Genomic DNA, 24,881 nt, shown 5'->3' on the forward strand with positions numbered 1-24,881 from the left:
GTTATTAGTTCATGTGCTGGCTAAGATTTTAGTATCAAAACATGACATGTACTCATAACATAACGTGCATTGTGACTGTTTTACCGCTATGAAAATAGACTTGTACTACATTCTTACATTGTAGGCTTGAAAATGCCCAACTATTTTAATAGACTATGTATGTAAGGGTATACAACTTTTCCATACAAACTTTCAAGTGCTTCACAATGAAGACCAGTCAAAGCAATATCAAACAGGAAGGATAGTCATGCACAGAAAACAGCAAAATAGAATGAAGAAATGTCTGTTAATAAAGTTAAGGGAATGGAAGAGGAATGTACTCTGTGTACTCCATTATAATGTGTAGTGCCTAATGGGTAGTAACAAAAGTTTAATATTGGATGTTCTACTACATTGGCTACCAAAGGAGAGAGTCCAACAGTGATGTAACAGTGATGTGTCGCTCTTCTATTTGTTTAAGACGGTGTAGCTTTATGTAATATTCTCTATTTACGTCAGACAGTTATTCATTTTTCTCTAGTAAAAACTCACAATATTTTAAATTGAAATGTGGCAGATAAAAGCACACACACACATAAAAGATGACAAAGCCGTGTTGTGGTGTATGGGCTTTATTGGCATACATACGTACTCCTTACAGTCTCTGCACTTTTAGTGGAATATAAAGATTTAGCTTGAATCTAGTAATGCAACTTTCACACAGACATTTATCAGGGATAGAGTCACAAAGCACTAGTTTACTGCTAAACGTCAGCAAAGCACACTCATTCTTGCTATGCCTCATGGCACAACAGCAGGCAAAGGTTGAGACCTATGCTGTTTGCAGGTCTAAGGCACTGATTGATTTTGTCAAACCTCCCAATTTAGATACAGAATTTCAACAAATAAACACATTTAACAAACCAAACCACTCTCAGCATCACACTTTCATAACACACACACAATCACACACACACACAATTGATATGCACCCGGTTATTGATGCATCTAAGCTACTTTAGCGGACAGTGAGGCTAGTCCTTCTGTTAGAGTGATTTTGAAAGCACAGGTATAGTGTTGTTGCTGGGTCCAGAGTAATGTTTTACCTGGAGAATTTTGTACATCATTCAAACATCAAGACTTTGGTTTTACTATTCGCCATGCTGCACTCAGATCAGGTCTCGCCTGGGTGCAATTGTGCTTCTCCACACTGAAAGATGGACCACAATGTCTTTGTCTCAGAAATGTAAGACACGCAGAGAGAGACATGTTTAACTGAAAAGCACCAGAGAGACTTGCCTGAGCATAACATGGGAACGCGATTGAGTTCCAACTCAAGCCAATAACATACTGTACATAGAAGCAAATGGTTTTGCAGCAAAATTATTACTTTAGCACTACGATATAAACAAATTTCAGGCTTGTGATAAACTAAAGCCACGAAAGCTAGAAGGAAAGAAAGAGAAGTGCATTGGTCCAGTAGTGGCCTACTGTGGCAGTTCAAAATGGCAACATAATTCACTTGAAGCCTTACCCTCATATCTCAGCCTCTTTAAACAACATCCTGACTGTAAAAACATGCGAGGGTGTGGAGAAGCATGCTGTGCCAGGTGTCAAGTGGTCAGCTTTCTCTGGACTCCCACAGCTCGCTCATTTCAACAGCTGGATTCTCCAAGCTCCTAACCTCGCTACCTTCTCAAAGAAGGACTTCCACATTCCAGAACAGTGACAACTTCATTGTTTTTCCCATAATAACTGTAAAAATATAAGGATTGTAGTAAAAATAGCCCCAGGGCTAGTGTAGAGGCGCAGTAATACAATCAAATATGACAGTACTGAACAATAGGGAATCCTTTAATACTCTTCGATTGCCCCTGAATCTAACAAACATCAACACAAACACTTAAACAATGTAAAAAAAAAAGTATAATAATTAACATAGCAGAGAAACATGAAAAAGTCAGTTTAATAACAACGCATGGCCGCAAGGTAAATCAAGTATGGAGGAAGGGTGATGACGTGCATCCTCTCCTTTATTGTGTCCTTATTTAGGCCTCCTTTGTGCTGCTCTTCATCTTCTCAACTGTTTCCTGTGTTGAAACAAAGAGCAAGAGTTGACAGAGAAGTGACATCAAACCATACCATTGAACATAATGAGCAAATAATGATGTGAGGACATATTTGTATCAGCATCTGTAGGCTTTTTTGTTATTTTTTTTTTTACTTTATTTTTACATGAACGCTTTATCCACTAAAAGCCACGTTGCATTTTGAGGCAAGGTCGTCCTGACTGAATTCAGCGTACAGCTGGTCACACCATACTTTGTTGACAGTGGCATTACAAGCTGCCCTTCTGGAGTACAGAGTACATGACCTTGCTGACTCAGCCGTGGCCTCAAGCCAGAGCCCTCGTTCTACCTTGTAAGCGTCATGCTCTCATACGCACATATAAGCAAGCATTCAGTTATGTTCTAAGTGAACCGACGGTAATACCAAGCCTTTTTTTATGCCCGTTTTGTAGCCAAGTGTTTCTATTGTTCTACCTCTTAATAGGCTGTGTATTTAGAAGAGTACCTCACTCAGTTCATAAAAAATCTGAATTGATGCAGCAGAAACAGAGATGTTCTTCCTCCTGAAAAAGTTGGTACCTTCATTACCCATTGAACGTCCCCTCTTGCAAGAAGTGAAAAAAATTCTGAAAGCTCTGAGTTCATGAGTTGTGACGTGTTTTCAGCAATGGTGGAAGCCATGGAAGTTCATTTTTTGGTGTATGGTAAGTTAATATATTGTAATTTTAGCCGAATAGTGTTTTTCTTCGTATCGTTATATTTGTGAAAAATGCCGATATTCCCAATGGCCTCATCTTTTGCCTCTGTCATTATGCCTGTGCATTTCCTGCATGATTTCACCCGCTTGCTAGCGTGCTAAATTGCTAGGCTTGGTCGCTTCTACATACCGACAGTCACATCCATGTTACCGTTAACTAGAAGCCGCGTTCTCACAACTTTACCATGTGAACACTAACCAAACGTGTAACGACAAGTTCCATTCGAAAGCAGACTGAGATGCGAGTGTGTTATGCTAGTATGCTAGTAGCGGCTAATGAAAGCCTCGAGCCGCTAGCTTCAAGTAGTGACAGCTTGTTTTCGCATATGGAATAGTACTCCCAAAGATTTGTATGTGTAAAACTGGAGGATTTCCACTTTAAGACTGCTAACCCTAACCCTAACCCTAGATAATGCTGTTTTTCTTGATTCCAGCGGTGTATAGTAAGCTACTTGACATTCACTAGGAATAACTAACTATAAAACTTGATGATTCTGAATAATCCACACAAACTCTTGAGGACACCCCCATCCGTCTACAATCCATAATAAAAAAGAAAAGGTTAATGATTATTTGGCTGTTTTTTCTGTCATCTGCCCTCTACTTTATATCCATGCCCATTGCACAGTTTTATCGAACTAATTTAGAAAACATGTCTTTATTTCGCAGCTTTTGATTTATTGTTTCACTTTTCAAGCCAAGAGTCATAAAACTGCTGATACACTGGCTCACTGAGCTGTGTTGGGTTGGTACACAGTCACATAAAAATTTACACCTACCAATTCCTCTGTGAATTGTTTTGTGCTGGCTGAGCAGTTTGATTTCAAATGCTCTTTGTCCAGAGACACACTGGAAGTAATCAGGGTTATATCCTGAAGGAAACTAAAAGCAGACACTTGGGTTATGGCTCATGTCAGCGATATTTCATGGACCTTATAACCAAGTGGAATCCTATGAGCCATGGGCAATGATGGAGCTTTGAAATACTCTAAAAGTTGTGACTGTGACCGGGTAGAGAAATTCTGAGATGCACTTTTGGTTCTGATTTATGATGACATCGATATGATGGATTACATTTCATTTTTATTGTTCACAGGGGTTTTCAGATTGCAAAGACAGACCTGGTGCTTGTTGAGCTCAGCCACACGGAGGTTCCACTCCTCCTCAGTCATCTCTGCCCCAGCGTCCGTTGACTCATCCACAGCTGCCGTTTTATCTGGACAGATAACAAAATTGTTAATAATGTTCATGGGGCATTTGCCTTAATGTGTGGGTTGATTAAAATAATCAGTAGAATTAATAGCATGAAGATCTCCTCCGGTATTTTAACTTACCAGTGCAGGTCATAGCGGTGCAGACCCAGTTGCCGCATGCACAAACGCAGCGGTTGCACTCTACCTGGGTCTCTGCTCCGTCCTCGTATGTCTCATCCTCCAAGGCACACTCTGCAGAAAGACACATGACAAACTATTCAGCCAAGACCGCAGATAATAGGCTGTAGCAGCATGATAACAAAAATAGCATTGCACTGTAATCTATTCCCACGACCAAGATTTGTCAGCATTTAAAAATGCAACGTAATTCATCCAGTATCATCTTTATTTTAAAGCCACTTGCCTTTGGCTAGTTTCATCTTACTAATTATGAGTCAGCAAATTTGCCAACACCCAAGCTAAGTGGAAATTGTGAAGCATGCATGTGAAAAAAAATTCAAGTCATTTACAAAACCTTTAAGTTGTGTATCATTCTCTTGTAATGTCAACATTTGAAAGCCACAATTTTCATGACCCAAAGAGCCCTGTATATGTGGTAAATCTGGAATTTTTAAATACAAAACCACACAAACCCAGCCAAATGCATGTGTGGGTAAGACATTTCAGACTCAAGACCGGTTAATTGAGGACAGCTGGTGCAATCGGGGACAAACACATGCAAGCCACAATCCATGACTGGAAAACAGCAGATTTTTGGGTCAATAGTTGGACGTAGTGGTTAGGGTTGGGTAAGTCTCCAGGAAATGAATGTAATTCTAGCTCTCCCAAAGTGTCTTAAATAAGTGTGTGTGTGTGTGTGTGTGTGTTTGCATTAGTGTGTGTGTGTCCGTCCTTGAGTCTGGTGAAGCTCCAGCGTTCAGTGCTCTGTAGTCAATTTGTTTTCTCTCCGCTTCCTGTGAACTTTATCCCAGGTATATCGACTTCAGATGACTGTGCAAATTGAAGTGATTCCACAAAACTCTGAATAGAGAAGCAACCTGAGGCTCATTTCCACAGTTTGCTGGGTGTCAGGACTGTCTGACGTAGCTCATTTCAATGCATCCATATACTGTATCTACTGGTGTGCAACTTGATGTTACAGTATGTCAGAGTACACAAACGGTCACTTTAAGCTCACTCTTCTCTGGTGGGTTAAAGCCAGGCTTCAGGCAGTTGAGGAACTCATCAAAGCTCAGCTTCCAGTCGGCATTCTCATCAGAAAGCTCGATGAGGGCATCAACACACAGGCTCCTGGGAAGCACAAGCATACGATGGAACACAGAATAAATACTAGCTCTTCTATACAGTGACAACAGAACGTTACAGACAAAAATAAGCACACAGAAGAAATGGTAATTGGTTAGAGTGTCACATCCCACAGAGCACAGCTGTTTGTGTCAGCACGGGCTCCCACAGGAGGCCTTCAGTAAAGTTTGCACTGGCTGCATAGTTTCGATAACTTGCCACTCATACATTAATATGGCACCGCAGCACACAGATATGCATCTGTATGTGCAAGCATACACCACAGGAGCAAATGTAAGACTACAGAGTTTGCAGGGAAGTGAAACTGCAACAAAACAAGGAAAAATGCAAACACTACTAATGCTAAAATAATGTAGGGATTCAAATCCACAAACACACTGACCTGAGCAGCTTGTTGCTCTCCTGGTCTGCGTAAGACTGCAACTCCACGACCGACTCATTTTGCTGGATGAATTTGAGCAGCTCTGAGGAGTCCAGCTGAGAATCGCCGTTGTCATACGACTGCAGAAGCATGGACAGACACAATTTTACATCTTCAGGGGTCACAATGCATTTTGATGAGTTTGTGTGTGCGTGTGTCTACTGAAGATATTGGCCTGAACAAAATCATGTGTGTTTCTGATAGACAGGTCAGACTGGGCTGTCAGTAAATTTGCAGTTACAGCTACAGTCAACACCAAGAGAGCACCTGTTGCCATGACACCTTCCACAGCTCTGTTGTTGAGTCATTTTCAATTCGACATGAGCACCTCTAGTACCCGCTCTGCTTACAATGTGTACTTATTTTTATTACAAAGGGGCTGGAGTAGAAGCATGAGCATTTCTATTCATACAGTAATTTTAGGCATACACCTTAATATGAATACTCACATTGAGTTAATCACAGCTGCTTGCTAACCTTTCAGTAATAATGTCTCTTTCAAAAGCTTTTGAAATAGTTTGGCAGTTAAGGTGGTGCACCTTTCATTACATGACCACATGGCGTGTTTGTGGAGGACAGGTGAGCTGCAAACATGAGATGGGATAAAAAGCAAAAATGTGCAGCATATTTTTAAGACTGAAAAAAGGACAGACAACCGAACACTGCTGTTCAAACAAATTGTTCAAAGAACCATCTGCTCGTCTGCTTTAATGTCAGTCAAGTCAGCCCGTAGAGTGGCAGGGGTCCTCCTCTGCAGGACACAGATCCTCATTAAACTGAGTTATGTCCATCAGACACGCTTGAAAGATCTGTCACATGAATAATTAGACGCAGTCTGTGGCGGCTTTAAGGATCAGGTTGGTTGGAGGAGGCCTACGCGGATAACGAAACTGGAGTATTCTAGAAAAAGACTGGTGTGGGAGAGATTGTGGGCATTAACTGAAACCAAGGTCCATTCTTTCTTCCTGCAGAGGAAGGAAGCTCACCTTGAAGTATTTGAGCAGGACGTCAGAGAAGTTGGATCCCTTGACAAACCAGCCGTCTGGGACGACCTCAGTCTGCAGCCACTGGATCACACGACTCCTCAGCTCATTGCGGTCAGCAGCATAGCACACCACTGCAGGGGTGGGAAAAGATAAAATATATCACTCTGTCTTGCAAGCTTTTGTACAGTTGACTCTGGTCATTTTGTGCATACATCAACCATGTTCATCGTGTCCTTTCAATTATACCATAAAATACAGTTATTGCACAGACTTGCAGTGCTGTCATAACCAAATCTCACGACAAGACCGATCTTAACTCATCTGTGAACTATGGCCTAAATCCACACCCTGAATTTACGTGGCTTAAGGGTACAGCAATTAAAACAATTCAATCAGATTTTTTTTTCTTCTTTCTTCTTTCTTTCTTTTTCTCACTAAGACTGTAGAGACTTTAAGTCCTGAGAGCATAAATTCACAATGCAAAACAACCACAAACACACACACACACTCACCTGGGCTGGCAGCTGCCTGCTCTGTTTTCTTCTCTAGAGGGGATTTAAAAAAAGAGAAAGAATATAACATCTGAGATAAATAAATAAATAAATAAATAAATAAACTGAACAGCATTGACTTGAGTCAGATAAATGAAAATAAACGTGGCTGTCACTGAGCATTTGGTCAAAGGTCTGTACAGCGGATGGTGTGCCATAATTATTTACTCTGTCTGCCTTTTCTGCCACAGCTCTGATCAATGTTCAGCCCAGCAGGGACACAAAGAGGATGACATCACCATGTGGGAGCACTGAAAGTTCACTCAAGACACTAATATTAGATGCACTGATCCATATGTTAAGGCCAGGAGTGCGGGTAGCCTTATATGGTTAACCATAAACCTGGTCATATCAGTTGCACGGGCTGGATCAGAGATCACACACTAATCAGTTCAATTAGCATGAGACAGTATTATCAGCACTTGAACCAGTTTGTCAGGTGAGCTAAATGTCTGGCTTTTTGACTCTCACACCTATTATAAATCAAAATTTATTGAGAGCTTGAGATTGCTAATCTAACACGTAATTAAATATGGTCTGATGACAAAAGGATGTTATGATTTAGGGTCAGTAGAAAGTCATGCAGGAATAATAATTTGAGCTTTCACCCTGCACTTGACACCCAACTGCCCACAACAGAACAATCAGGAATAGGGATGCACCAATCTGACAATCAGTGTCAATCCTGACTTTATTAAATTTATTAATCTACAGAAAATACAGTTTCTTGGTCAGTGGCATTAAAAAAAGCCATTGTTCCCACTGCTAGCTGCATTCTTTCAGCCATGGCAGGTCTCTAAATATTGGTACTACCTGGTCTCATATCACTTAACATAAAAACGATTCTACTGAGTTCTATGCAGTGAAGTACTGTATTTTCAATAAAACATAAAGAAGAGAGCATTGGTTCTGGATCAAATGGCACATTAACAGCAAGGAATCAGAACCAGACAGCAGGAGCATAAACAGGGTGAAGCTCATCCTGCCACATAAACTGCTGCAACACAGCAAAGTAAAAAAAAAATCAAATAATAATAATAATAATAATAATAATATCCATACAAAATTGTAGGAACATGATTTCTAAAGGAGGCCGTCTGGTCTTCCACCCTTTTCAGATATTGCACCTCCTCTCCACAGACAACTTTATCACCCTTGATAAGAGAATCTTTTTTTGCTATTAATGATAACATTATTATTATTATTATAGTCTTAAGCACACATAGAGGTGTAATTTACTGGGATTGTAAAAGTGACGCTGGAAACAGCAGTTGACCATACTATTACCAAGGTGAAGAGGGAACTTTAAGTCTCTAATTTAAAGCCACCATGGGTTCAGAAAAAGGGAATCTACGATTCAGTGACAACTGGGCAAAGTCCATCTGCAGAGGAAGATTGTGCGATACGAGTGGAAGCTCTGAAACAGCTGCTAATAGAACATGTGGCAATATCTGGTGTTCCTCCTGCTCGTACCCTGGCAGTGTCCATCGTGGGACACCTGGATCTTCAAGCCGGTCAGACAAGCATCCCTGTGGAGCTCACAGTGGTTCCTGTAGGTCTTGCCGTTGCTGCCACATACTGACCTCTTGTGGGGCTTGCAGCTCTGGAAAGAGAGAGGGAGAATTAGTGGAAAATTTAATCTCAGAGATGATTTTTTTTTTTTTTAATTCCTTACATTCCTACTTTGTGTGGACGTCGTGCCACTTGATCTCTGCAGAGCCAACACTCACCTCTATACACAGACAGCTGGGCTCCCCCTTCTCATTAACAGCACACTCTCTGCCGGCCCCGCAGAACACATTGGCACACACTTTGCTTTTGCTCTGCAGCTCCTGAAAGAATGGAAACATGTTGCTGGTGCTTTAGAAATACTGATTTCTACAGGTTTCACGCACAGGGCGGCGCTGTTCCCCTTTTAACAGGCCCATTTGGAAAGCGCTGTGAAGGCGTTGACCACATTTTGCAAATTCTCTATGGGATTCAAACCATGTGGATTGTACTTCCACATTAAACCATATTTAATCAAACTTGAGCCTCTGTCACAGGCCTCCAGAGACTGTTTCCTCTTCACTGCATTGGCCTTATCTCTCCCCTGATAACATCCAAAATAAAGAAGCACTGATTTAACACTTTTCCTCATTAGTCAGTGAGATATATCATAAACTACCTCGCAGATCTGGTGGAAAGTTAGGCCAAGGGCAGAGGATGAATGCTTAGCCTCATTTTTGGTGTCATTTAACACAGTTTTCTCTTCAAGCTCCTGAACTGTAAAATATAAAACACATTTAATCTAATCCTCACCAAATTGGGTACGCAACATACTTGGACAACCACAAATCCAGCTGCAATTGTGGCCTGTTGAAGATAAACTGCTTCTTAAACACATCGTTTAATTCCGGGCCAAATTTAAAAGACATGCACACATCATCCTCTCAGTGGCCAACGTGATAAACAACTTCGAGGTCATGATTCTGACTCACTTGACATTTTGTGCATTTTATCCTTGTACAAAGTCCTGATTATTGATTATGACTGACAGCACCGATGTGTATTTTGATTCAGATCTGGATCAAGATGCATGTTAACATTGTGTTTTTGTTAACATTCCAAACAACAAAATCAGATTATTATGCTTCCTTGCTGCACACAACACACACCTACTTTATGTTCTAGTGTCTGTATGTTTATTGAGGTCTCTGGAGACCCACTTATGTTTGCCAGTAGTTGCCATGTCAGCGATGGCCAGGTCCAGCTCAGATAGTGGCAGCTGACCACACTCCATTTAGAAAAGAATATAAATAGTGAAGTGGATGTCTTTAGGGTTGATAAAAAAGACAGTGCTGCTGATTAAAACAGCTGGGATGTTTGCAACAGCATTATCTTTTTGTATGTGAGTGTTATGGGAACAAAGAATGAGGACAGAATGAGAAGCATACAGGCAAGCAGGATAAAGCCTTACTAGACTATAACCAAACTGTCAGCTCTAAAATCCAATGTTCCTAATGTTTCTGTAAGTTAAACTTTCTTTTCTAGTACTAGGTCTAGTCGTTCTCATGTTCTCTTGTTTTTTCTTTCATGCCTTAGTTTCTTTATCTTCTCCTTGTTTGTTGTAGAAGATTACCAGTGTGTTTGCCAAAAAATGAGTTCACTGGAGCTACGAACCAACCAATCAGGAGACGCCAAGAGGAGCTCCATGAGCTGTTTTACGACCCTCATTACCCCCTCCTTTCCCTATCTGTGTGTCTTTGTATATATGTGTGTGTGTGTACAGGGTGTTTCCACATCTGGAGTCTGAGCTGTGTTTTCCTTTGGGCTCATTCCCATGCTCTGTGAAATCTTTTCTCCTCCCTGTTTCTCCAGACTCCCCCCCTCCTCCTTAAGCCGCTGTTTCCTGTAAAAGCGAGACAGAGTTGGCCCTCTGCGTACGAATGCACGTGAGCTGGCTTCCAAGCTGCTGTGCCTGTGTTTGTGAGTCCAGGTTTTGGTATGTAGGTTAATACGAAGCTGGATTCTTGTGACCCAACTCTCATAAGCTCACTAATGATAGAATCTAACAAGATGGACGCAGGGAGTGGGGGGTTGCGGGGGGGCAGTCACATGCAAACATGGCAGTGGAGCAGATTTAACCCCAAAGTGTTGAGAGGAGAGGGATTGTAGGGTTTCAGTTCATTTCCATGCACGATTCAAACGCACACACGCACACACACACTTGCACTCCAAAGTTGAGGTCATGGAAAATCTTCAAAGCAATCCCTGTGGCTTTGAGCATGTTGGACAATTCAGTTTGTTAGACACAGATGGGCTAGAAGCCTGTTGAAACCTGTAGAAACCTCCAATGAGAACATGAATAATGGATGGGCTCCTTAACTGAATCTGGTACAAACGCAGAGCTCTGTCTGTCCACCTCTCCTCTACTAGAACCAGCAGAGGATTCCTGACATTTAGCTAATGAACACAGAGGCACAAGGCTCTTTTTTTCAGCTGATTCAAGTGGATTGTTGCTATGGTGAGAGCATGTACAGGCTCCTGTTGTGGCTAGATCACAGAAGTGTCAATCAAAAGAGGCAAATAGAACCAAGCCCCATAATGAGATCACAGCAGAGCCTGTTGATCAAATTTTATGATTGGCACAGACAGCAGAAAAGAATGGGCCTTCAACAACCCATGGAAGTGTGGCTGCCTTATGTGTCATAAATCATGCCTGCGTGTAGCCGTCATTGTTGTCATGAACAGGACTGGGCAGACACGCCCTATTACGTGCACAATTATTGAAGACATTTACATGTACACTAGTGTCTGGTTTAGATCATAATTCAGGGTATGATGTTTGGATGGAACCTAGAGAACACTGGTTATTCATCTCCCTGTATACAATTGATTCTAACTACATCAAAATTTGTGGTCATCTAACCGCCATATCCTAAAACTTGCTACTGGTATCATGTATGTGTTGGCTAGTTAGAAATTACCTTTCTTTGCTGAGACATTAATACCACAGTCAGGTGTTTATGCTAAATATGAAGCTAAAGCAGACCTGGGAAAAGGGAGAAACAGCTAGCCTCGAAGGTAAAACTCATTTGTTTAGTCTTTGAAAAATAGTGCCCCCCCCCCCCCCCAAAAAAAGTCTCTGCTTGTTGCCTGGTGACCTCACAGTGATGTCATAACTATGAGATGTGTTAATTAGTGTGTTTTAGCAGCGCAGCTTTCAAAAGAGCCAGACTAGCTGTTTCCACTCTTTATGCTAAGCTAACCAGCCATTGGTGGAAGCTTCCTATTTACTGTACACAGTCATGAGTGGTATCAATCTTCTCGTCTACCTCTTGGCAAGACAGTGAATATGTGTATTTAGCAAAATAGTGAACCAGTTTTAAAACATCATTTCATTTTAGTGTCTAGATCATCATATTTGCATCTTTTGGTTTTAACTACGCAATTCCAGTTGAGAACATTCATGCACACATAACGATGATAAGAAAACTGGTTGTGTTTAAAGACCACAATATCCCAGTTTCTATCATAGAAATAGCTAGCATAATCAGGTTTCTCAAAACCAACAGGGTTATTTCAGAAGATATGATGATGTTTACATGCAAAAACACAAGATTCTCCACAAACCCCAAAACAACTGGCACACTGGAGTGCATGTCAACACACACATTAACCTAATCACCACCAATGCAGACATTAGAAAAAATGTACAAATGGAAACACAAACAAAGACAAACACACCCGCTGTGGGTGTCCTACTTAAATTACATAAATTTTTCACCGCAGCTAACAAATGCAGCCTTATTTTCCATCTCTCCCATTTAAAAACAATCACACGAGCTGAGCTCTGATAAGTGACTGGTGAATCATAACAGACTAAGCAGAGCCTTTCATACCGCACGCTGCCTCAAGCATTAAACTGATTGTATATATGCACATTTCACAGTTCATTTTTCCTCAACTCCTGCCCCTCCTCTTCCATTTTTTCCCATTTTAATGTTTTTGTCAGGAGGTTAATATTATTTAAAGGTTTTAAGAAGATTAAAAGATTTAAGTGATATCTCTCAAAACTCTCAGTGCTTCATTTTCATCTTGTCTGCTGTACTTTCATTTCTCTCTGTCTTGTCTTATTCCCAGTGCCATGCCCTTTTACGGCTGCAAGAGACACGCCAGTGAGTCGAGACCAGCTCTGCAGAGTTAGATGGAAGTCAGAGGAGGAACATAAGCGAGCACAGAGAGGAAGAATAAGAGGAGGAAGCTGTGCAGGGAGTCTGACTATTAAGAAACAGGTAGATGGTGAAGACACAAGAGGAGAGGCGGGGTTGTGAATTTCTCCCCTGCCATGTGCTGAATGGCTCCATGCTGAGGCAGACCGGAGTTAAAGGGCAATGTATTCTCGCTTCAGTGGAAAAAAAATGTAAAAAGTCTCTTTCACTTTCCACTGCCGATAACGATGTAGGCAGCACAACAGCAATTTGGCAAAATCTGCACCCGCTAGCACATAAAAAACGCATTAGAACATCCTTCTCCATGTCTTTCTGCATCTGTCGATACGCATAACAGAATGAGTAATGGAGCCTATCCGCCTTCAACCGCATGTTTTGCGCATACATGTGTTTGTGTGTGTGTGCGTATCTCGGTGATGCTCCGCTGATCTAGCAGGCCAATCAATGCTCTTCTCCTGTGGGTGCCACTTTACAGCCAACGTGAATCCTATTCCCACAGTGCACCCTGCCTCTCATTAGCATAGAAAACATTGATTTACGGACCGTAAACACCCTGTCCTGAATATGCCTACGGTGACAAACAGCATAATGGAGGTTACTTGACAAAATAAATGTGTTAAATATTGTTTTTAACCTTTCTGTTAATGATCTATACCAGTTTAATCAGCTTGATCAGTTCATTGGGCACACAGAGCTTTATTTATTGCAGTCCAATACCACAACTCGACATTAAATCCTTTTCTTATTGAGCTTGTCTTGAGACTGTGCTAGAGAGATGTTGATTCAGCGCTATAATCATTGTGGGGGTTGTGCTTAACGGAGCTGTTGAATTGTTCTGAATTAAAAAAAGGTAAAAGGTGATTTGGCTTGCTTTACGTCAACACTTTCACCAATATTGAACATAGGTTTCATAAAAGTAGGATTTGTTGCAGGGCTGCTGTATGGGATTTATTGGCTGTAGCTAGATGTATGGAGTAAGCGGCTATCTCATTTGACAAAACATCTTCCCCTTTCCCCTGAGGTACAGTAAGTCTGTCGAGCTTTTTTATGAATTAAATATTATACTATTTGACAGCTTGAAATATCAAAACAAAATCATCCCGGATGGATGCATGACCATGAAAGGATGTTACTGCTTATTTTGGTCACTTGTATCGTGGTTTTAGGTGCGGTTTTGTCCTTCGACCTCCTTTCCCCTCAAAAACAGCAAAAATCAAAAACATCAAGAACAATAATTGAAGAAAAAGAAAAAGGGTAAATGATTACAAGAAGTAAAAACTGCTCAGATGTTTTATTTGGCCACTTAACCCCAAAACTCACAGTTATTCATCAAAGAAATTATATTTCAGAACTCATTAGGGAGCTATAACAATGATACAGACACGAACAGACGAGGCGGTCAATTCAAGGCAGGCATTAAAGACCCCAACTGTGTCCTGAAGGCAATAATTTGTCTCCATTTAGAGACTTCTTAGCTGGTGTATATAATCAGCAAAACCTAAACTTTGTGCTTTAAACAGAAGTGTAATACTGAACCTTTTATTGCATAGGGTTGTCTCTACAACTGTTGGGGCACAATGTGCATATAAATGCACAAAAGAAATAGTTTGTTATTTTTGGAGATATACTGATTCACTTCTTTGCTGAGAGCAAGCAGAAGATCAATACCACTCTCATGAACCGTATATGTGGTAAATATGAAGCCACAGGCAGAAGCAGGTTGGCCTAGCTTAGTTTAAAGATTGGAAACAGGGGAAAACAGTTGGCCTTGCTACATACAAAGGCTCTGTACAAAAACTTAAGAGTAAAAATTTCCATCCATAAAATTGTCATTTTAGGACTTTAAAGGTGCTTATTTTGTGACTTTTGTTAGCTTTGGACAGAGCCAGGCTAGGTGTTTTTTTTTTTCTGTTTCCAGTCTTTCATGCTAAGCTAAGCTAACCGGCTGCTGATTCAGGGTTCCTATTTAGCACACAGACAAGACTGTGGTGTCGATGTTCTCATCTAACGCCCTGCAAGAAAGCAAAAGAACATGCTTTCCTTTGAGTTGATTGTACATTGAGGACGTCATCTTGGGCTTTGGGAAACGCTGATCGACATTTTTCACCATTTGCTGACCATTTATAGACCGAATAACTAATCAACTAATCAAGACATTAATCAACAGATTAACTGACAATGAAAATCAAGGTTAGTTGCAGCCCTAGTTGTGTGCAGCTTGTGCAGAGTATAAACACACTGTATTTTCATTTTGAAAGCGCTGTGTGTGTGAAACACTAGTGTTGTTTGTTCCTCACCAACAGTGACTCCTTTCCCTACATCATGCACTTCACTGCCGCCAACAGTGAGCATCAGACTGACAGATGGACGGACAAATGCGCGCACAGCAAGGCAACTCTACCCTCACAACCTCAAAATGCAGCCCAGCGTTTCACAGGCATGTTTCTAATTACACTGAGGTGAAATAGTGGGGGTGTTGGGGGCGGGTGAGTTGAAGGGGAGGGATGTAGACAAGAGATCAGGAGACAGGGGTTACATTCCTGAGTTATGTTGTGCCTCAGCTGGGGTCTGACAGAGTTCGTCTTGAGCCAAAATCTCCTCAGTATTTAGGTCAGAGAGGTGCTCCTGCTCTCCCCCTCCCAGCACTTCCCGCTCTCCCCCTGCGTTGTCTCTCCAGCTCCGGATTGTCCAACGCTCGTCAGCTTTCATGAGATGTGGGCTCACCGCCAGGAGCGAGAGAGACAGGGAGGACTCTGAACAGCTCGTCTCTTTCTATCCACGGAGACCTCCCTCTCACGTCTCTTTCCCTCTAACCGGGCCTTACCAGAAGAGAAGTGGAGCACAGCCAAAGAGGAGCGAGGAGCGCTCTTACTCCACACGCTGTACGCTAATCATCAACCAGTTTCCTCCTTTAAGGAATTTATTTCGCAGGGGAGAAACACAACAGACCATCAGTTTGAATCATTACAGTAAGCTCTAGCACTTGCCCTCAATAATTAAAGTGCATCCATTCTTTTCTTGCCTCTGAATCTATTCAGCTGTATCTTTGTACATATCGAAACAGGTTCAGTTGCATTTCTCCTGCAGCTGACAGCCTCTTGAGATCAGACATGCAGTAAAGCCTCTGCCGAGAAACACACTTTAAATCACTAAAATGACACAATCAACTAGCGCGCTCCCTTTGAGCTGAGATGCCTGGTTTATGTTTCTTGGATTTACATGAGAATCAGTTGATAGTGGGACTGGTAGGACGTGTCCTTGGAATAATGAGGCCAAAGTAAGACTAATCTGAGTGTTGTAAAGATATGAGCTCTTTGTTTGGGCTCTGTGGGTGGTCTCGAACGCTCTCTGAGGGGCAGAGTCTGAGTTTAAACCTGCAGGATCAAAAAGGACCCATGGTAACGACCAGTTTACACCGATCTGCCTGTTATTCTTCGCTCTACTCTTCTGTTTCTTATTCAGTGTGAAAGGAATGCACCAACGGACACGATGATGTCACCCCAGTCTGCTGCCTCTTATTTTACACCCACCAGGCCCGTCGAGAGCTGAAACCCAACAACTACACCCTGAAAGAAACAAGGAGAAGAAATGAAAGGAGTACAGAGAGAGAGAGGCAGAAACACAGAGAGAAAGAAACAAAGAAAGGAAGGAAAGAGAAAGAACGAGAGAGAAAACTGCAGAGAAAGTTACAGAGAGAAAGCGAGAGACTACAGAAAGGCAGGAAATAAGTCACGGTCTGGGCAGAGCCACATCTGCTAGCAGTTAAAAACGTCACCAGAGAGCATAAAATGCCATGGACACAGCACCACCCCTCCCCTCCCCTGTGCACCCTGTTGACACGCTGCTGGGACAAAAGTGTCCCCACCACCTGACCCACTCCAGTCCCATACAGAACCATCCCACCTTTATCCATCCAGTCCTCTACACTACATGCCTGTCCTGCCATCCTTTTCTTCATAAAGGCCCAATTTTCTCATCTCTTTCAGCATCAGTGTCTGTCTTTCTCTTATTCTTGATCCAACAATTCTCCCCAAAGCTTTTACTCCCTTTTTCTCTACATCCACTTTGCCACCTTCCTCTCCCCTCTCTCCCACCCCCTGCTCTGTTCTGGGCATGTTTCTACTACCAGGACAGGAGGGAGGAAGGGAGGGAGGGTTCATGCAGGCCAGGAGAATGAGTAGATTCCCTGCCCTCTACTCTGCTCCCTCTGTGAGGCCAGTATTGGGGCTGAGGGCTGGAATATGTTTGTAGACGGAAAAAGGTCCATTTACAGACTGCAGGATGTGTTCAGTGTATGCAGCCATTAAGAATCTGTTCTGAGACCATAACCGGTCAGGCGGTCAGTGGCACCGAGGCGATACATCCATACAGCCTAATGTGGGACACAGACCGCGTCTCATAAGCTCTAAATAGGCATGTTTGCATCTTATTTTCCCTCATTGTTCATAGAATTGTATTTCAAGAACAAAGGCCAGACATTTGCCAAAAAAATTAGTAACATTTTCCAGTTTCTCAGGCGAGTTTGTTGCTTTTCTTTGTATGACAGTAAACTGAACATATTTGGGTTTTGGACAGTTGGTCAGATGAAACAAGCTATTTGAAGGTGCCATCTCGGGCTGGTGGAAATAATGGTCATTTTTATTTTTTTGACATCTATAAACACAAAGACTGATCGATTAATCAGGGAAATAAACAGCAGATTCATTGATGATGAAAACGCTTGTTTGTTGCAACCCTAAATTCAGTGTTTTTACAGGCTTCTATATTTGAGCCTAGGATGTTCCGCTTTATGTCTTTTCTTTTTTGCTTTCTCACTTCAATACAGGCTAAAGCAACAACATAAAAAATAACAAAATAACTTCAGCTCCAAGAACGACCATGATATGTGGTTGAAATGCTAGTAAGTAGACCTTTGAACTACTGTGTTATCAAATATATTGTTGTCAAAGGTCAGGAATGAACTGAAATGAGTAGAGTGGCTTGAGGGGGACAGCCGGTTAATTCAATGTTGTGAACAGATGCTCCCCAGAGGACCTGTGTTGAACAGGTTTTTCCCAACAACAGTCTGACCCCTGTTGGAACACCAAACCTGCTGACATGCAATGTCCCCATTTCAAGACATTTACACAAGACAGAGGCATGGGACACAGATCAGCCAGTGCTTCACATAAATCAGTGCACTGTACACCGGTGACACATTTGTCTATTTTATTCAGGGAATACATTTAGAACCTGATACTGGACTTAAAAATTATAAAGTAAGGATTATCAATCAATTTGTGGATCATTTTCTTATAATATGTCAGAAAATAGCAAAAAAAAGTCCATCAGAACTAACTCTCCAAAACCTGAATTTAATCAGTTTACTGTGAACAGTAGTGAAAAGTACTTACATCAAGGACTGTACTTAAGTTGAAATTCCCAGTACTTGTGCTACTTCAGACTTTTACACCACTGCATTCATTTGCCAGCTGGACTTATTGGTTACTTTACAGACAGACCTTCTGCTTTTTTAGCTTCAGCATAGAGTAGCTTTTAAAATAAGATGCACTGTGATGGATTCAACTACACAACAGTACACAGAGTAGTTAAAGCTAGCTGCACCTCGACAATGGTAAAACTACTTACTCTTTAATGCATCAATAATAATAATCCAACATTATGATAGCAGTGACAGGGGGCATTTTCTGAATTATGAGTACATTTACTTGAATACTTTTAGCGCATCTTGCTAATAATATTTGTGTACTTGAGAAACAATGCAATTCAATGCAAGAATCTTGCCTATAATGGAGCTTTTTTACACTGTGATATTGCGACTTTTGCGACTTGAACCTGCAGTGCAGAGCTTTTATTTCCCCCTTTTGGTAGTGAGAGTCGTTACACAAACACTGATGACGTGGTGTGACACCATAGCCTTTGCCATACCATATGGCCAACTCCTTCACTCTGGTCGCTCCCCCCTTCAGCTCTGGCAAAGCAATCTTTGCTGGTTGAATTAAAACGCATCGCTATTGGTGCACCAGTGAGGGATGTTTCCACAAACACCAGATTTAAAAACTCATAAAGAGATATACCTGCCACTGCTTAATCAGCACTGTGTGAGCTTGTTTGAAATGGGCTTGAAAGGATGTTCATTTACACCTGCACTGCAGGTTTAGGTAAATAATATGAGCACTTCTTCCACCATTATCGAACAGGACAAATGAAAGCAGTAAATCCTCACAATTTGGAGGCAGAAACAAAGAAATGTTCTAGCTTGAAAAATCACTTTAACAATGAATCATTATCATAATAGTCGTTTGTTTTCCTGCCAATCGGCTAATTTTTTTCAGCCCTAACAAAGAGACGCTACCAGCATTATCAAATCACTCACGACTGAAGCAGTATACCAAGTAGCTGTTTTGCGACTGTAAAAGTGTGTTCTGTGGATTGGTGCTCGCTGGTGGATGGCTATCACGCCACACAGAACGACACTCTATTAAAACACACCTCAGATCGCACACGTCACCAGAAAATTGCATTCCTTACATAAACCGTTCACGGTTTAAAACGGTGTAAATGAGCCGCGTTTAAGCTGTAGCAGTTGTCAAGGCTTTCTGGTTAATGGTGGAAGAACTGAACAATTACAACTGGAGAGAACAATGGCAGCCAGTTAATCACTCATCCCACGGCGCCTCCGTTCTCACCAAGCACGCTGTACTTCAGACGCGGGGCCTGATCTCAAGGTAAACCTGCACAGGCCGCCGGAGGCAGGACAATCTCTGTATTAGGCTGGCTTTATGTGACACTTTTATCTCCCTTGAAATTGTCCTTGAAATTCAAACAATTTTTCAACATGTCACACTAATGATGCCGACGTATCGGCTTTGACTGTGAGCTAAAAAGCGGAAAACAAAGGGAAATTGTCGCCGCTTTATAACCTGCATTCAGGATGCATCGCTGACTCCTCTTCTCCCGAGTGACCTGATTCGAGCCTTGCCACCTATACGTGCGCTTAACTTTTAGCATGCATGAGTAAGTTAGTGTGTTACATATTCATTATCTCTTACTCGCAAACCCTTTGAGTAGACTTTAGTGCTGCTCCTTGTCATTTCTGTGCCTGTGTGTGTGTGTGTGTGTGTGTGTTAAATCATGTGTGTAGTGCCTTTGAGTGCAGCGTGCCGGTAATGATAAGACACCAGTACAGCTGCTAAGCTAAATGAGGACTCCTTTTATGCCAAGCCAAGAGTGAAAAGAACACACTGCGGGGACATGAAACACAGCACACCCCCCTCGCTCTTCCTCTCTACCCCCTCGCTGCACAGCCAAGTCTTACCTCACCCCCCCAATCTTCCCTGCTATAATTGCATGACTGTGGCTCCATCTCCTCTCTGTTTTACATCACTCTATCTCGCCGTCCTTCACCATCCCCGCGCAGGATCCATGGCTGCATGTTGGGCTACAGTTAATTAGAGCAGGCTGATACAGGCAGAGGACACAGCGTCCCCTCATGCTCGTGTTCCCTACACCTGGGCAGATATTTTTAGCCCACCTTGGATGAGAGAGAACAGGCATCAACATGGCAACATGGCAGGGTGCCTGAGAGGCTGTGGCTCAATCAGTCTGCTCCAGATCCAGGGCATCAGCAAGGGAACCAGCTTCTTCTTGACTTCTTCTTCTTCAACCTGTCTTCTTTGCCCACTCAACTCTTGCTCACTCCCTTCATGTCTGTATTTTTCAAGAGCCAGAGCCGGTTTAGATAACTAAATTAACCACTGTGTCATTCCACCCTGTCACCGCGGCTGATGCTGGATAACACAATAACACCGCATGCCTTAAAAACAGAAATATAAACACTCCTCCCTCTCTGTTTATATGCAAGAGTGTGTGCACATGTCCCCCGAGGCTGCAAACTCTTATGGCTTTCACTATGCTTGCATCTCGACCTCCTTAGCATACCAAGCTCCCGGTGCGTTTGAGTAAGACTCCAACATTTTATTCACGAGATGCATATCTCGTTTCTAGCCCGCACACACACAGTCATCCACGCAGAGTCCCGACCCTGGCCACCCTGCCACACTACATCCCTGAGCTGCTTGTCTTCAAACGCTGCAATTTCTCACCTCAGGAAGCACACAGGCATCGTCCTTCATAATAAATCAGGAGTTAGTGTCCGGATTTTAATACCCTACTCTCAAGCCAGAGAATAAACACATCAATTCACACGCAAAGTGTTTTCATCACTCTTTACAGTTCTTTTATGTTGTGTGTACAGAAAATCTAACGCACATTCCCTCAAACTAAACATAACCTCTACAGGCGCCCTGCAGGCTCATCAGATCCTCTCCTGCTGTAGCGTCGCTCCAACTTGTTGACCTCCTTCAGCACACTGGAATGCCGGTTCAGGCCCTTCCCACGGCCAGTCAACAGGCCGTATATTATCAGCGTAATTACCTTTGGAGAATAGATGTCTTTCTAATGCCTCCCCATTAACTTGGTGGGTACACTCAACAGGCCGCTGTGCACTCTGCCTTCACCATTCCATACCTCACAGATCACGGCCATGAATCCAATAAAGGAGCACACAATGGCACATTTTCCAGCCGGCGGGCAAAGGTAGGGACGGCCGGGGAAGGTCAGGGGGGATGGGGCCTACACGTCGGGCCATGAGTAATGTCGTGGCAGTTGAGGCTCTAATGGCCATCTGCGTGAAGCTATAAAGATAGACCAGGCAGCAGACAATTGGTTTATCTTGGGTTTCGTAGCTGTAAGTGTTTGAAAAATCTATCCTCTAATTAGGCTGCAGCTATTCCCTCAGCGTGCAACTGTTGTGCAGGTCAACAGAGGAGTCAACACAAAGCCAGGTGTTCAACAGCTGTGAGGGTATAAGGCCATCAACCACCACCTGGTGTGTGTGTGTGTGTCTGTGTGTGTTTCTCTCTGTGTGTATTCCTGTTTCTAAAATGAACAGTTTGACATTTTGGGAGATTTGCTTTCTCACTAAGAGTTAGATGAGAACACTGGAGGTGGTCATCCCTGTGTGCCATCAGGCCAGCCAATCTTTAACAGCCCATTATCTTTGTGTTTACTCAGAGGTTGGACTACTTAGCGTTGCCGTGCGAGAGCCATAAGGTGAGCATTCTCACAACCCTTGAGCACACACTGCCTTGACTGACCACCCAAACACGGTGTTTGTCTGCCATTAGAGCAGCTGCCGGCTGGCGGAGCGCTTCGCACCCGGAGCATCCTACAGTATTGATGACGAGGGGCTGTCAAACCCCAAAGTGAGGGGGCTTTGTGAGATAAACACGAACACTGGCCCACCCTTCTTTTCTTTTCACAGCTGTCTGTCACTATTGTGTCACTCTGGCCCTCTGTTAACTTCACAACTCCACCAAAAAAAAAAAAAAAAAGACAGGCAGGAGTATTTTTCTGTGTGATCCAGCAATATGCAAAATGTGTTTCAGCTTACAGGGAAAAAAAAATACATGCCTATCAAAGCACATTACGTGTGCAATCATTTTTAGGATTAAGAATGATGTCTCTATTGAAGAAGTGGCAATTTAGTTCAACTGTGAGCCTCTTTGTCTCCACAATGAAGCTCATAATTGCTCTGGGTGTCAAAAATGAAGGCATAATTGGTTCTCCTTAAGAAGATAAACACTATAACAAGCTATAAGCTGGGCTCAGGTTAGAAAACACAGCTTTAAATGTAGTTTTCACCACAGCACCGCGGTTTGTTGGATATCAGACCGACTGCGACCCCTTCCAGATGTTTTCTAGCTCATCTGTGAACAAAGCTGCTGTGTTCATGCGCGTCCAGGCGGACAGCTTGGTGCGCGAAGGTTACACAGCGTTTAGGAACTTAGCCTACAGATGGAAAGCAGCATTTTGTAAACATCTGAAACCCACCAAAGAAAGGGATTTTAGTTCTTCTAGAGCCGCCTGAGCCAAACTTACCTCGGCGTTACACACAGCCGCGGCCAGCAGAAGGAGCGCAGCGAGCCTTCGCGTCATCTGGACAGAAAAAGAGAAAAAGTGAGGTTCAGCGCAGGGAGACAGATGGTAAGAGTTCAACGTTCCCATCCGTTCTCACACCACTTCCTCAGAGAAAACTTGAAGGAAAAGGCTACTTTTAATGTTCTACGTTACCATTTTGTGAAGAGGGGAAAAAAGAAAGCTGCTGGTAGGAGGGGGAGCTGCTCTGGATGTTTGTCGGGACGGAGGCGAGCAGGAGGTCCGTGATTTGAAGAAATCTGAGGAGCGCTGAGGAATTCGTGCCAGCCCGTCAGTCTCTCCTCCTCCTCTCTCTCCGCCGCGGCCAATGAAAACGTCTGGACTCCTCCGAGGACGCACACAGAAGAGTAGAGGAGGGGGAGGAACCGTGTGTGTGTGTGTGTGCCTAATGTGGATGCAACCATAGTCTCTTAAACATTATATTATACTTCTAAATGGTTGCTCCATGCGCATTTTTGCAAGAAATGTAAATGCAGCTGCGTGGATTACTATGTGTGTGTGGGTCCATCCACCTTGATTTATAGATGATTTCACATCATTTCCCACTGCAGGCCACCCAGAATACAGCAGCAGGCTGATCAAATGCAAAAGACCCTGACTTATTGAGTGTGCGATGAAGTCACGCTGCTTGTCCAGCGTTGGAGTGTCTCCATCGGTCGCTGCTCTCTCAAAATGAGTAGGCACCGATGGCCCTCATGTCCCGAGGCTTTTACACAGGCCCACGCAGTCTTCAGTTCGTACTCCATCTAACAACGTGGCCGCAGTTTGTCACACTGATCAACACACGATCCAGTCATTTAGGTTTCAGCATATTCAGCATATAGTTCAAGTCCAATGTTTAGGTTGGTTTCAGCAGGTAAAGCTGCTTTTGTTGGTTTTTGGCCACTAGGGGGCAGAAGAAAAAAACAAGCCGACAGATGCACACCTTTGAATAGATTCATCCTAAAAAATAATACATATCTGATTTTAAAATGTGTCTTCTCCTTTTGCTGAATTATGTCAAAAGCTTCAATAAGCTTGTAAATATCTGCTCTCAACTGGAAAACCATGATGACACCATTTTTGATCCATGTTTAATTAAACTCAGTGACTTGTTTTTTGTCATTAACAGTAAAAGAGCTTTTGTCAACTGAGAAGCTCAGTTTAAGAAGGAAACGGCACCAGCTGAAAATGTATAAATACATTATTCAACCAGCTACAATCTAGGATGACAATTTATTAATATTACACACTGTAATAACATTTCACTTTTCTTTACTATGAATTCCACACAGTTATTATGCTAAAACTGAAAAAATACAACAGATGTCCTGAGGTTGATTATGAATGATTTTGTTACTGGAGGGAATTCTTCAAGCACCTCGATGTCTTATTAAATATTATTTTTGTTTATTATATACAATTAAGTTTAATCAGCAAACGACTTTATTTGAGTTCTTATGTACATACTGAAATTCCAGTAAATTCCCAATAAAATAAAAGTATTATAAAGTGATGCAAAATGGGTTTTTGTGTAAGTTGCCCAGGACACATTTAAAAGGCAAAAGTAAATAATATAAGCAAAAAGGTCAGGAGGATCAGGTCTGTGAATCCATTTGTATGATCTTATTATTTCTATGTGGTCTCAGCTGTAGCCAGGCTGTTACATCATCGCTCTATACATCCACAGAAGCCCTTTGTAGAAAGACTCATATACAGAAAGATTAGCATTCAGTGATTCTGAGGATTTAGGTAATTCAGGATTACACACCACCATTGGTGTGCATGCTCCAGCGGAGAGTAATTAAAGAGTGATTAAGAAGGACGGTCTGAGGGACTGAACACGGCGGCATGCTGAATTTTGAATAGAAAGGGGAGGATGAATGAATTTTTCCCACTGCAAGCTA

At 42.4% G+C, this 24,881-nt stretch overlaps 1 protein-coding gene across 1 annotated transcript; it reads right to left on the reverse strand.

Moving 5' to 3' along the window:
• Positions 1-1,815: 1,815 nt before the first annotated feature.
• On the reverse strand, positions 1,816-23,999 carry LOC121616444 (follistatin-related protein 1-like). Its single transcript, XM_041951210.1, has 11 exons — positions 23,131-23,999; positions 22,939-22,995; positions 9,013-9,114; positions 8,756-8,885; positions 7,244-7,276; positions 6,732-6,862; positions 5,707-5,825; positions 5,197-5,309; positions 4,140-4,250; positions 3,927-4,021; positions 1,816-2,069 (listed from the first exon to the last, which is right to left on the reverse strand). The coding sequence occupies exons 1-11, from the start codon at positions 23,131-23,133 to the stop codon at positions 2,028-2,030; spliced, it is 936 nt and encodes a 311-aa protein (XP_041807144.1). The 5' UTR covers positions 23,134-23,999; the 3' UTR covers positions 1,816-2,027.
• Positions 24,000-24,881: the final 882 nt, after the last annotated feature.

This window comes from Chelmon rostratus, chromosome 13 (assembly GCF_017976325.1).
Source record: "Chelmon rostratus isolate fCheRos1 chromosome 13, fCheRos1.pri, whole genome shotgun sequence".
Classification (NCBI taxonomy): Eukaryota; Metazoa; Chordata; class Actinopteri; order Chaetodontiformes; family Chaetodontidae; genus Chelmon; species Chelmon rostratus.